General features: G+C 39.4%; 1 protein-coding gene across 38 annotated transcripts; it reads left to right on the top strand.

The window, feature by feature from the left end:
• Window positions 1–211: 211 nt before the first annotated feature.
• On the top strand, window positions 212–12,926 carry sh3bgr (SH3 domain binding glutamate-rich protein). 38 transcript variants are annotated; one of them, XM_063907119.1, is made up of 11 exons: window positions 212–484; window positions 2,329–2,514; window positions 3,004–3,084; window positions 4,294–4,377; window positions 5,448–5,636; window positions 6,151–6,183; window positions 7,145–7,168; window positions 7,506–7,532; window positions 8,876–8,902; window positions 11,324–11,385; window positions 12,279–12,926. In XM_063907119.1, exons 1-10 carry the CDS (start codon window positions 440–442, stop codon window positions 11,339–11,341), a joined length of 714 nt encoding a protein of 237 aa, XP_063763189.1. In that variant the 5' UTR covers window positions 212–439; the 3' UTR covers window positions 11,342–11,385; window positions 12,279–12,926. The 38 variants fall into 38 exon arrangements, with proteins under 38 accessions (XP_063763189.1, XP_063763188.1, XP_063763209.1 ...); XM_063907118.1 differs by having other exon boundaries at window positions 5,448–5,651; XM_063907117.1 differs by having other exon boundaries at window positions 213–484; window positions 5,448–5,651; window positions 6,148–6,183.
• The last annotated feature ends 1,014 nt before the right edge of the window (window positions 12,927–13,940 follow it).

The following is a 13,940-nucleotide window of genomic DNA, read 5'->3' as shown; positions in this document are numbered from 1 at the left end:
GGGTGGCCTTGTTGTGTACAATTGCAAATAAAAATATATATTGGACGCAGCCTAACGCAGTGTTTTTCCCACTTAACTGCTCTGAGTTTCTGCGTTAGGAAACCAAAGCCTGACAGCCTATAGTGCTGGTCAGTGGTCTATTTCTGTCCATATATGCACTGAGCCCCGAGCTAATAAAACCTCAGTGTCCTGCACCGACAGACAGCTGCACAGCCCAATCAGTGTGTGTGCTGCTGCGCCCCTAGGGGCCAACCCGCCAATCCTGCACTAATGGAGCCTACAGACTAAAATAGCCCCCAGCAGTGTGTGTGTGTGTGTGTGTGTGTGTGTGTCTTCGTGCTGTGTGCTGAGTGAGCTCTAATAATAGAAGAGGCCGCCTGCTCCTTTAAGAGCCTACTTGTTGCATACAGCCCGACTCCACAAACTAAATTTGAACAAAATGGTTATCAAAGTTTTCCTCGCCTCTTCGTCGGGATCCACTGCGGTGAGTTCTCCCGCAACACGACTCATTAAACATTTAAATTAACTTTCCCGTGTGTTAACCGATCAGGACTTCACTTCAAATGCGCAAAACCTTGAAGCGAATGTCACTTGCCTTTTGATTTTGCATGCGTAATTTGGATGTTTACTTGTGTGAGTTTTCTCCTATAGCAGTGTTTTAATAGAGGATTTTTTAATTAGCGAGTCGATGTTATTCACATGTGGAGCTTTCGAGAACTCCCCCGATATAGAAACTCTTCACACCACCACCTGGTGTTACGTGGGAATGTACCCCTTCAGAAAGAGCATTTTCGAACTATTCGGCATGTAATTTACCCTGAAGAAACTCGTTAAAAACAGGTTGGAGGGATAAAACACAGCATGCAGGGAGGGGGTGAATTTAACTTCTAGATCTACTTTTGGCAAAGCTAAATAAGCAGTTTGAAGCAGGGGTGGCATGGTGGCCCAGTTTGCTAGCAGTGTTGTCTTACAGCTGATTGAGCTGGGTGTTATCCTCTGAGTGGATTTTGTTTAGCGTGTCCTAAATGTGGCTGTCTTCCATGCAGAGTATCCTGGGACAGATACAAGGTCCTCGTTTGATTAGATTATACACTTTATTGCCATTGCACATTAGAAACAGATTTCTTTCCAAGTAGGTTCACACATACGAGGAATTTGCCTTGGTGTATATGGTGCATAAATAAACACAGTTAAAGAAGTTTAATTGTAAGCAAAAACACCCAAAATATAACTATTATAGCATTCAAATATTGAGAAATATTTACATGAAATATAGACAAGTATAGCATAATATCACAAACCACCCAGAGTAATGAAATAAAAATGTGTCCATTATTGTTAGGAGAAAGTGGAAAGCTGTGCAGATATCGAAAGAAGTAGCTTGGTATACAAATGTGCAAAATATTTGCACAGTATTTAAATGAAATAAATAACAACAAGATATTGTTTTTGTTTACGAAGAAATCCAGTTTGCATCCAACAAGAGAGTGCATGAGTTTGCAGTATGTCCACATATTGATAACAGTTTCACAGTTGTTGTGAGGCAAAGAATAGACAATTCTATGTAAATAGATAAATATTTACAGCTGACGCGCAGGGTTTAGGCAAGTATAAATTAAATACAGTTGTGATTAGAGGTCGAATAAGTTCTCAGATTTCTTAATTAAGTAAGTAGGTAGCTATACTTCATTGTAAAAGTACTTTGTTACAAGTAAACATTTAATTTAACATGTTGCTTGAGCGAATGTACAGAAATATCACCAACATTTGGCATCGTTCAAAGTTTATCACATGATTTAATGAAACATCTGAAAAGTCACTAAAGCAGTTCAATAAGTTAAGGGGAGTAAAATTGTAGAGCAGCATTAAATGGAAGTACAGGTACCTGAGTCATTCATATTAAAACAGATGTAATAAATAGGTCACAGAGCAGTGGGATGTCCCTGAGGCGCTGTGAGGACATGTTTTCCTCATAGCAGCATGTAAACAGGGAGTTGCACAAGGTCTATAATGAAATAAAATTAAGAAAATATTTACATATCAACAGTGGAATAAAAATGTATAGTTTTTCTTGTTAAACACCTTAAATGACTTATCAAATATATAAGTAATTCATTTACGATTAATTAACTCATAGTTTGAGGCCTAGTTTATGTCTATTTGGTGGAACAGGGGACCAAGAAAGGCTCATATTTTAGCGATGCACACTTTTACCCTTAGAGAAACTCAAGAAAAACAACATTTTCACATTTTAGAGTTCATATTTCAGTTTTTCCTTTCTGTGCAATCTTATTTGAAGCTTATCTTGTTTATTATTATTTTTGCCAGATCAAGAAAAAGCAGCAGGATGTGGTGGGATTCCTGGAGGCTCTTAAAGTGGAGTATGCTCAGCTGGACATCGCTTGCAGCGAGGAGAACCGCATGTGGATGAGGCAAAACGTCCCGCAGGAGAAGAAGCCCTCCAACGGCATCCCGCTGCCCCCCCAGATCTTCAATGAGGAGGGATACTGCGGGGTGAGTACACAGACTCACACTCACTGTAAACACAACCTTTTTCAGTGTTTGACCCCTGAAAATAGTGAAGGGCCATTATCGAAGAATATTTTTAAAGTTAAAATACAGAATTTACATTATATGCAACCACTTCAGTGTACAGACCTGCAAGTGCACATGTTTAGTTAGTCAGAAAAGAAGATTTAGTCAAAGAGGCCCTATTCTGCTTATTTTCAGGTTCCTTTTAGTATTTAGTCTACTGTGACATTTCTACATGCTCCAATGTCCAAAAAGCTCTTTATTTTTCTCATACTGCCTGTGCTGCAGCACCTTTTTTCACCCTCTGTCTGAAACCAGAGCCCAGTCTGCTCTGATTGGTTATCTGGCCGGCTCTTTGTTGATGGATAGAGACGGAGATGTCCCGCCCCTTAGTCTATCACATACAATGTGTTGGAGCGCTAGTCAATAGAACGCGAGTGTTACATAGTGAGGTCACTTTTTTTCTTGCAGGACTATGAGACGTTCTTCGATGCCAAAGAGGACAATGCTGTGTTTGCCTTCCTGGGGCTGCCCCCTCCTCCCGGCTCAAAGGTTGGAAATGTTTTCTGTTTTCTACTGTGGACAAAAAGCAACTGACTTATAACCAAAATAATTAAATTTCCTTCCCCTTCAAGCCAAGCTGTAAATCTACAATATTGGGAGAGCCTCAACTATATTATGTTTATTAATCAAAAAGCTAATATATTGTAATTTTGCATGTTTATTCTCAGTTCTGGTTCAGTGTGCCATCAAACAAATGAATCAAGCAATCCCCAGAGTATTAAGCGACTTTAACTCCCCGCACGGGGCTTAAAACTTTGTTATGTATATAATGATGACAATTTTATTATTCTGTCATTCTGTTATTATTCTCACAGAGGGTCCTACGTGGGTTTATATAAGAGCAATTTAAACAAGATCCAGAATTCTGCACAAGCATTTTCAAGCAATACTGCAGAGCCCAACCTTCAGTAAAAGATAACAGCAAACAGACATGCCCATAGACATGACTGGGCTCCTGAAACGGTACAGTGATTGGGCTCTCCCCAAATCTGCTTTACTTATATCATCATTTCCTCTTTTGTAACCTAAGAGATGTTGGAATCAAAAAAAGGCACAGACTTTTATTTCAAATAAACCATTTAAATTTGAGTGGTGCAGTGATGATGACATATTAGGGAAGTTAGCATCTCCCTGGTTCCCTGCACAAGAAGCCATTGGGATTTCTCCATTGGATTTTGGATTATTGCAGAAAGTAATGTGGCAAACAATCGTTTATGATATTTACACATTTTGTTCAGCAGGATATTCTCCACAAGTATACACCACTTTATAACATAAGGAGTAAAAAGCTAACGTTAGGCTGTAAAGGAACTACAGCACGGTCACATGACTTCATGTCATCACCGCTAAGCTAAAAGCGGCTAATTTTGGGTGTGATGACGTTAAGTAGTTTATTGAGACACTTTTTATAAAACCGCAGCTTTTAAATTCACCAGTGGGGTATTAACTGGTGAATTTATGTGATAAAACAAAACGTACAAATCTCTTCAGCTAACAGCTAACAAGCTAACAACCAAAAACACTGACTTCTAGATGAGGGAACCGAAAGTGGGAAAAATGCCGAGTCATCCCCGGGTTTTAGGACTCATTCCTGCACCACTCTATTGGGAGGAGAAAAGCTGGGTTTCTAAACATTTATTTAAAGTCCTCATTCTGTATGGAACACACATGTTAAACTTGGCTGTTTTATTAACACAGGAAGCAGAACATGTCGGCATTGTGGAGAACGGGAACCACGCTGAGGAGACTATTGCAGAGAACGGGAACGTTGATAACTCAATAGTAATGCCGTCGTTTCTTTAATCCCCCACCATTCTGTGTTTTCTTCTCCCTGTATCACCTTTCCTCTTCATTCAGAGTAACTCCACTTGAACATTGACTCCTCATTTCTCCACTCTGTCGTCACTCTGACTAACCTTTTTGTGTTTTGCATGAGTGACACTTTTCCCAATAACACAACCTACAGAGTTGTCATCATAACACTGTGACATGCATTGTTGTGTTCGGAGTGTCACCGAGGTGTGAAGCGTCATGTTCCTACAAGTACGGTGTGTTTGATTTGCATTCATGTTTTGTTCATTATTTTGACTTTATTCAATGCATACATTTTTGGTGTGTTTTTATACTTCTTCATTCCAGTGACTTCCTAACAATTTTCCTCCCAAAATAAAATACCTGCTGGTTCACCACAGTACATATAACACACACTTCAGCCCAACTTTGGAAAATATACTTCATTTACTTTACAGTTTTAATCATAAATATTCTGCATGTCCAGGATTCCTCATAAGCACGGTTTTTCTTTTTTGTCTTCTGGTGTTTTTCCACAAGGTTAGCGTAAAAGACATCTGAATATTTCTGTTTGGTTGAACCTGTGATCCGACAGGGAGTATCACAGCTCTTCATGAACAAGCCAAGTTAATTTTAGTCCCTATCCTTTCAAGCGAGATTAAATGCTTAAGCTAGAGATCAGTTAGCTTAGCTTAGTTTAGCACAAAGACTGGAAACAAATACCATCCAAATTTAACAAAATATGTCCTCGACCACCCATTCATCTTTGACATAATGATAAACTATCCAGCATGCTTGATTTTCACCTGTGAGAAAAGGTCTGTCTTTCATTCACAATGCATCATTCCAAACTTTGATTTTTCTAAAGGAATAATTCACACATCTCCATCTTTTTAACTGCTGCTACTTCTTCCCTTCCTTCATTTTCCCCCAGGATTGACTAACACCCACCGTTGATGCTTTAAGACCCTTCCTCTTTGTGTTGTAAAAGCAGTACCTGAACAACCATGCCTTTTCATATTTCTTTATTTATTACATTATATGTTTTACATCACAATAAGGAGGTTCCAGAGGAGGGGCGAAATGGGAATGCACACTCCGATGAGGAGCAGGCAGCTGATGAGGAGGAGGAGGAAGGTGAGGAGGAACTAGCAGAAGAGGATGAAGCCATGGAAGAAGACGAGGACGTTGCGGAGGAGGAGGAGGAGGGGGTAGAAGAAACAGAGGAGGTGGTGGAAGAAACAGAAGAGGTCACGGAAGAAACAGTAATTGTCTCTCGACTACAATCCAACCCTCTGTAGTTTTCCCTTGAATGTTTTTTGACTTGAATGTTTTCTCCTCCACATTCCCAACATTCCTGGAATGCTGTTTCTCCTTCCTTAAGCACCTTCACTCTCCCTTTTAATGTTTCTTTCTCTTCCACATTAAGGGCTTGCCTCCTTTTTTGAGTGCCTGTCGTCCTCGTACTGCATTTTCCCGTCAAGTCTCCCTCTGGATTCAGTTATATTTTAAACATAAATGTCCTGTTCCCTGTATACCCATTTGTCTTTGTATTTTGCTGATGTTACCACTTGTCTTCATCCCGCATTTCACTGCATATCCAGTCAATTCTTAATGTCCTGTTTAAAGGGTGTCCCACTTTGTTTGGTTCAATAAGCCTGATCTGTGGATGCTGTTGTGTTTCCGTGTACATATACCGGTTGTGTAATGTATTTGGTTGTAATGATGCACAGTCTCTAATACTATCTTCTCTCCTGTTAGCAGGCCGCTGCAGAGGAGGAAGAAGAAGAAGAACAGGTACGTTTATCAAACACTTGTATATCTGCTTGCCACTGATCTGAACATCTCTAGAGTAATGCTACCAACATAATCTTGTGTGTCCTGTCAAATTATTATTTTAAAGTGCTTACATGAAAGCCGGATTATTAATTACAAGTATTAATTATTTTGGGAAGTTGCTTCAAAACAACAATTTGCCTCTTCAGCCGCTCTTGAAATGGAAATGCATGTCAAACATGTTTAGTGGCTTCAGATCACTGAAATATATATATCAAATATAAATATATGAAAGGGGATTTTTCTGGTAGTGATCAGTTCATTTAACTCAACAGTTATTCTTCAGCAAGGAGGGATGAAGGGATGTAGGGAGTTATTGATGAAGGAAGGGATAAAGGGTCAAGGGGATGTAGGGAGTTATGCGTAAAGGGAAGGGGCTCAGAAAATGTAGGTAGGGAGTGATGAAGGGAGTTAGGGAGGAGGTTTGAAGAGATGTAGGGAGGGTGGAAGGAATAAGGGGATGTAGAGAGGGAAGGTTTAAGGGATGAAGGGATATGAATCAAGATGTGGTAGGAAAGGGAACAGATGACTGAACAGGGACGGGCAGGTTGTGAAATCTGAAACAACCAGGCGAAATGTGTTGAAAAGGGATAAGTAGCTTAGCAGGTGATAGAGGTGTGGTTGAGTTGGGCCCTGATCCCAAATATATATATCAAATATATGTAAATGCCTTCGTCATAATCTTGATTTTAATTAAGGTTTTGGAAACCGTCTCCACCTTCTACTTCCTGTTGCTGCATGTAAATGATGGCATGTTTCTTCCGTTTGTTTTCCAGTCCAATGAAACCCCCTGACTCACTTCACATCAGTTTCAGACGTCCTTCTGATGGTCTGCACAGCAGTCTTGTTCCTCATGCACGCACCTTTTTATTAACCCTATTCTTTGCCCTTTTTTGTCCATCTCTCGGTTTGCTCCCTCCAGGAGGAAGAGGATTTGCAATCAGAGGTAAACAGTGGGTTGGTGGTCGCCTCCGTGTAGTCTTCAGCAGTGTGGGTTTGATGGACATCAGGGAAGGCTGCTCTGGTTGGAGTGGTCTGCTGTTCCCATTCATCTTAAAACTCACTTCATCTTTCTCTCTTCATCCCTCTACTCCATGTTTGTTTCACTCTTTCTGTGCTAACATCCTCCTTCTCATTTCTTCCCAGTTTCTGTAGCTGCCTCCTGACAACTATCCCCATATAGGTTCCATTTTAAATCAGAACGCCTTTCTGTTTTGCATGCCTGTGGTGCTCTTTTGCTCCCCATACAGCCTGCTGACCTGCTATCTGTTATTCACTTCTAGGAGGAAGAAGAGCTACTACAGCTTGAGGTAGATTTATGCGTGGTTTTCTTTACCTATCCCTTTCTCAGTTTCCTTTTCTTGCTTTCTTTGCGATCCTCCTCAAACATTCCTTCACATTTGTATGCAACACAACACAATAGACTTAACCAAAGAGTAAAGAGTCAAATGAAGACTACACTGTTGGCCATACTGAGAGGATTTGCTTGCTGCCTCGAGTGTGTATTGACTTTATCCACTCACATATCCGTGATGATTAAAGTATGACCACCAGTGCTTGTCAAGAAGCATTTTTAAAGAGGTAATAAATAACGTTATAAGTCACATTTGTCCAATACTGCATTTTAGTATGTGTGCAATAAAATGACAGTACGTTCCCAAGGGTTAACGCCATTCTGCATCCTTGTTTGCATTCACACAAGCATAAACACGTCACACTCTGTAAATGCACTCACACAAGAATGCAAATTGTACATCCCTTTCTTTAAAAAAACACGAAATCTCTCTCAACAGCATCCTGATCAGAGAATATTGATATACAAGCCGTTAGTTATTACATTTTCCTCACTGCAATACATTTTATATGAAGTGGTGTGCACCAAACCAATGCAATAGGGATGGGAGGGTTAAAATGACTAGTTACCTGTAAAAAAAAAAAAGTAATCTACGTATCAAAATGTAAAAGTAACTGAACCTGATTACTTTCTGTTACTTTTGAATTCAAATCAAATAAATAAAAGGGAAAATAAATATCAATAAGATGTTTTTGATTCTATTGGCTAGCGCTACAACACATTGTACGTGATAGGCTAAGGGGCGGGGCATCGCTAAGCCGTAGACCAATCACTACAGAGCAGAGTTGCCGCAGCGAAGGCATTATGAGAAAATAAATAAACCTGTCAAAGTAGAGGAACAAAACACCAGTATTGAGTGCCCCTTTAAAGTCTGGGTTATCTCCCCCAGATCTTCACTAGATCCTAGAATTTACAAAAAAGACATCTGCTTCTGAAACATTCCAGCCGCTGCCTGATCTTCTGAATGCTTCCCTGTGCTTTGCTTTGCCTTCTCTCCTCTCTATCTTTCCATCTATTTTGTCGTTGTCCAACCTCTCTTTCAGGAGCAACAGGAGCAAGCCACTGAGGTAGTTTGTGGTGTCTTCCCCACCCTCCTTCCTCTTTCTTTTTGTCTTCCTCTGTGTGCTGCATGGACCATTATTTATCCATGTGGAGATGCCTGATGATGTGCAGCATGATACATACGACAACATTTGATGGATTTAGTGTAGTACCCAACAAGTGGGTCGATAAACAGACCATGATTGCATTGATCTACTTTAATTATTTGATAAAGTCCCACATGCTTTGGTCCTATAGGAAGAAGAAGAGGCTGAAGTACAAGAGGTATTTTTGACCAACGATGACTTGCGTGTTGTAAACCATTTTGAGATTTGTGTGCATGATCTAACTGCATACAAACATTTTGACTGTCTCCTTTAAAGGAAAGGTTGTGTGTGATGCATTCCAGTGCACATTATTGGTTTGTGACTCAGCTCTAACTTTCACTGATGAGCGTTACTTCAAATATGACACCATGAGAGATTTGTTGTTACTTCAGTGTTGTTGGCATTTTCTCAGTCTGCCAGCAGATTCTGGGGTTTTGATGTCTTGAGAGCAGGTGGACTGATTTGTTGTTGTTGTTGTTGTTGTTGTTGTTGTTGTCTAACTCTGCATATGAGCACAAAAGCATAATGTTGACATGTTTGGTTATGTTGCACGGGGGACACTCTGACCTACAGAAGAGGATTAGTTTCACATGAAACAGCCTTTGAGACCAGGCCAAAAGTGAAATCTCACATCAGTTCCGAAAAAAAAGTAAAATACATTTTGAGAAAAAAAAATATATTTCTGAGGAAAGAAATCATATTTATTGTATTTTCAAATGTCAATGTATTTTCTAAGAAAAAGTTGAATGCTGAGAAAAACGTTGAAATATTAAGAAAAGGAAACCCTTTTATTCTGGGGGAAAAATCGTGTTTCGAGGAAAAAGTCAGAATTCTGAGCAAAGAACGTATTGAATTAATGGTAATTGGTTAGTGCTTAAAAAACGTCACGTGACCCTGATCCTCTTCCGTACTGACATGACAGGGGGACACGTCTTCAGTTTTTTCTTTTTAAGAAGTCATGCCTTTCGTTTGTTTTTGTCAAGAGCACTTTGAAATAAGTGCATGCTAAATGTTCTACTGTTTAGAAGATGGAAGAAATAAAACAATCCTGATATTTATATATTATATTTATACTTTTCAGATGGGAGTGTATCTATGTCCCCAGGGTGCTATACCCCCGTTCAATAACCTGTTCGTATGGCCAGGGAGAAAAAAGTACCCACACCAACTTTTAAAATACTCTGTTACAAGTTAAAGTCCTGCATTCAACATTTTAAGTAAAAGAACAGAAGTATTAGCATCTAAATATACTTACCAAAAGTACTTGTGATGTGCAGCAATAGCCCATAATATGAAAGGACTGATTTATTATTATTGATGCAGTAATGTGTTCATCACAGCTGGTTAAAGTGGAGCTTCTTTGAGCTACTTTATATGCTGCTGCTGCTGGATATCTGAACCTATAATTATAACTAATTATTAGTTGATTTACATTTTGTATAAACTAATAATCTGAGTCTGTCATCAAAATTGTACTTCAGTTCAGTCCTACCCCTGAGTATGAAAGTGTCCCACCCCTGAGTATGAAAAGGCTCAAAGTAATGTAATCCATTACTCCTCAAATCTGCTGACAGTGTTTGGCCCTCTCTCTTTAAAGGAGTAGGATTGGATGTTGTTTTCTTCAAGATGACGATCCTCAGACTGACCTGATGTATAAGGTGCATCTCTTTAAGCACCACTCTTGTGTCACCTCAGGATAAACAGAACACTTCAGGTCATTACTTTCATTAATTCCCCTGCTGTTGTTGACACTGACCACACCTCTCTCAGGGTTTCTGCTTCTCCACCCTTTTACCCCCCTGTCGTTATAAACACTAACATGTGAAGTCCTCTCTCCCTCCTGTCGCTTGGATCCCACATCCCCGTTTCTCTTCTCTCTTTCTTTTTACATAGAAAATAAGGAAGACTTGGAGGAGACACGGGTAGTTTAGATTTGGGCAGTAATGAGTGATGAAACCTGGAAATTAGTTAACATTTGACCACGTCCTGTCCCCCTGGTTTGGAAGTCAATGGTTTTCTGAATGTTCTTTTGGTTGTTAGCCTGAAATAAGGTCTGTGGAAACACAAGCTGAAGAGATTTTAACATTTTCAGCTGATAATTATGTCTGTATTTTTTATAATTCAGAAATGAGCAGAACGCAGAATGAGTATTTGGTACTTGTACTTTCACTTAAGTAATATTTTGAATGGAGGACTTTTACTTGTAACAGAGTACTTTTATGGTTGAAACTTTTATCTAAGTAAAGAGAGACAAAGCGGATGTTTTTTAATAAACAGGAACGCTTTTTTTTTTTACCATCTATCTTAAGATTCTTGGTTTTATTTCTACAACAAACTAAGCAGATCTAACTGTAATCTTTTTTCCTGAATCCACAAAGCTTAACGTCCCATCCGCCCAGTGGATCCAGGGTCACGGAGACAATGAGGCTGAAACAACAAGCACCAATCTGCAATTCTTTACTGAAATAATTCGATTTTTTTGCAACCTAAAGTGCCAAACTCACATAGCAACTGGACAGAAACCACCTCAAAACACACAGGTATTCATTGTCTCCATGTAAGAATTTGTTATTAATACACAATTATTTTATTGTTACAGGAGGAAGAGGCTGAGTAGTTAACACCAGGCGGTGTCATCGATGTTCGTCTGCTAATATCCAGGTAAAAAACTACACTTTTCCTTTGTATCTGTGTGTCTTCTCAACCACTGGAGGGCAGTAAAACATCACGTGAATATGCAGTAAACACCAACACAACATGAATAGTTCCCTTTTTATATTTGGCATTTATGTAACCAGATTAATTAAACTGTTGTTGTGCCTCTGTGACCTTCTGAATAATAACACACAACCTCTCTGCTTTATCTACACTGTATACAGCGCCTTCGAAGCTGCATTCATATCACTCTAATATTCTTGCCTTTTATATATAAGATGCATAAATCTCAAACACCGACCTCACTTCACCTTGCATAGGGTTTGTTTTCATGCACTCTGAGGTGTTTACTGTGAGGAAATAGAATAATGCAGCAGTGTATCTCAAAGGGACCTCCACTAATGGCTGCATCTGCAAACAGAATACTACAGTGCATCTGTGAGGCCAAAAACGGAAAACATCCACAATTTTTCTTTTTGTTCCTCTGAGGCGGGGATGATAATCCTGATCCTCAAAGCAGGAGCAGGGTTGGGAGGGTAACGTACTCTGGTACAATTACTGGTTACCTGTTAAAAATGTAACCTAATCTATTAAAGAGGCCTTAATATGCTTCTTGGGATTTTCCCTTAGCTGTAGTGTGCTGTATCGGTTTTACTGCATTTAAATGATCTGCAAAGGCTAAAATCCCTGTGCTCCCCCCAGAGAGAGTGCTCGTCTTGTTCCTCACTTCGTAGTTTCCTCCAAACCCTGCGAGCCCCTGTCACGCAGCGTTAGCGGAAGCTGCTAAGTGAGCCTCACATGCGCCTCCGGAGCAGTGGGCACATTGGGTGGCACAGGCACAGCGGTGGTGGCGGCTGCCTCAACTGGGAAATATGTGACCTTTTTTTTGTGTGTTTCAGCCTAAAGGAACCTCCCGTTACGTCTCTCCCTGATCCTTTGACGCTTGATCCCCCCCTCCACCCGTCCCCGAGGACCCCACTGGAAACTCACCCATGTGTTTAAAGGCGCCATGATAAGTCCTGACACGCATATCTCGTTCCCTTTTGACTGCAATGTTGACTTAATTTTTATATTTTGCCCTTAGAGACGTACTGTAATGAAAATGCACAGAGTAGCCTAGTGGTGTCAAGTAGCTTTTGTAAAATGCTATTCAGTTATTTTGGTAAAAATCAAAGATATTTCTCGTGTTTTTCTTGTAGAAATTCTAGTTTTCTAACAGAAGAAGTGGCCTTTACAAAAAATCTTGGCAAAGCTTAGATGGTTTTGCCCCACTTTAGATTCAAACTCACGCTCTAGTGTGTTCTGATCTTTTATCAGTAGTTTTACCAATGTCGTGGCTCCGTGGATCCGTCTATCAAGTGAATGTACAAATACAAGACTTCCTAAAGGCCACATGAGGAACAAATATGCACATACTGCACCACCACTATAGTTACGTCTGCCAATACTGCTGTCTAATCAATGCACTTTGTTGAATAAGGAGTGAACCATGTGACTAAGACTTGCATGCAATGGAAAATGCAATAAAGTAAACTGGTAAAAAGCAACCTTTATTTTGTTTTATTTTAAACTCTTTGGTTGGCATATTTAGTAGTGCTGAGGCAAACAGGAAAACACAAAAAAATGCCTCTTCCCAAGTGATGCTTGGAAAAGGAGGGGGATGTAAGATAACATAGAAATATGTCTGGCAAGCGGTGTAGTTATGTCACAGTGTATGTGTTAACATGATGAATATACAATAGACTGTTACCAAGAATGAGAAGGAATTTACTCTGCATAAACTGAGACTCACTGAACAAAAATACAAGTGACATAAAGCTTACTTAAAAACATATTAATGGTGCCCAAGATTAGGCCTCACCAGCCAACAGTTATGAAAACAATCTCTTTGAAACTTTACTTATTATTGCAGCAAGTTGGTCAAAAACCAACAAAATAAAAATGTGAATTTTACGTAATCTATAGTTGCCAGGGTGCTTCAGTCAAAACTCCAAATATCAGCCGCATTGCCAGAGAAAGTCTGTAGCACATTTCTTAGAAATACACAAAAACATTTAATTAAAAAAAGCCCAAAATGCTTTCAATAAAGTCATTAGGGTCATAACGTGATTAAAACTAAATAACATCTGGCCATTCCCTGTTTCCTGCTGCTGGAGACAAACAGAAAAAACAACCTGATTTTCATCATTTTCGGCTTTTTTTTTGCAAGAAAACAGAAGAACTTATTCCAGAATTTGAGGTCCAAAGTATTCAATACACCTGCTCTCCTGTATTGATAACCAAAATATTGCACATATTGAATGTGGCCAAACATTATCCTTCAGAAATGACCTTTAACCTTAACGAATTTCAGGTTGTGAATTTACCAATATGATATAGTACTGTATACCTACCTGTATATCCAGTGGGCTAATGAGAATTTAATTATTGCAGGAAGTTTTTCAAGCACCAAAGTCTACAAATGTCAACCGCATGGGTATACAGCCAACAAAAAAAACCCCAGTAAATAATCAAAGTATAAAAAAACAAGATTTCATTAAAAAAAAGCCCAAAATACTGCC

This window comes from Eleginops maclovinus, chromosome 18 (genome assembly GCF_036324505.1).
Source record: "Eleginops maclovinus isolate JMC-PN-2008 ecotype Puerto Natales chromosome 18, JC_Emac_rtc_rv5, whole genome shotgun sequence".
NCBI classification, from domain to species: domain Eukaryota; kingdom Metazoa; phylum Chordata; class Actinopteri; order Perciformes; family Eleginopidae; genus Eleginops; species Eleginops maclovinus.
The sequence above is the reverse complement of the archived record's forward strand: the minus strand, read 5'-3'. Positions and strand labels throughout refer to the sequence as shown.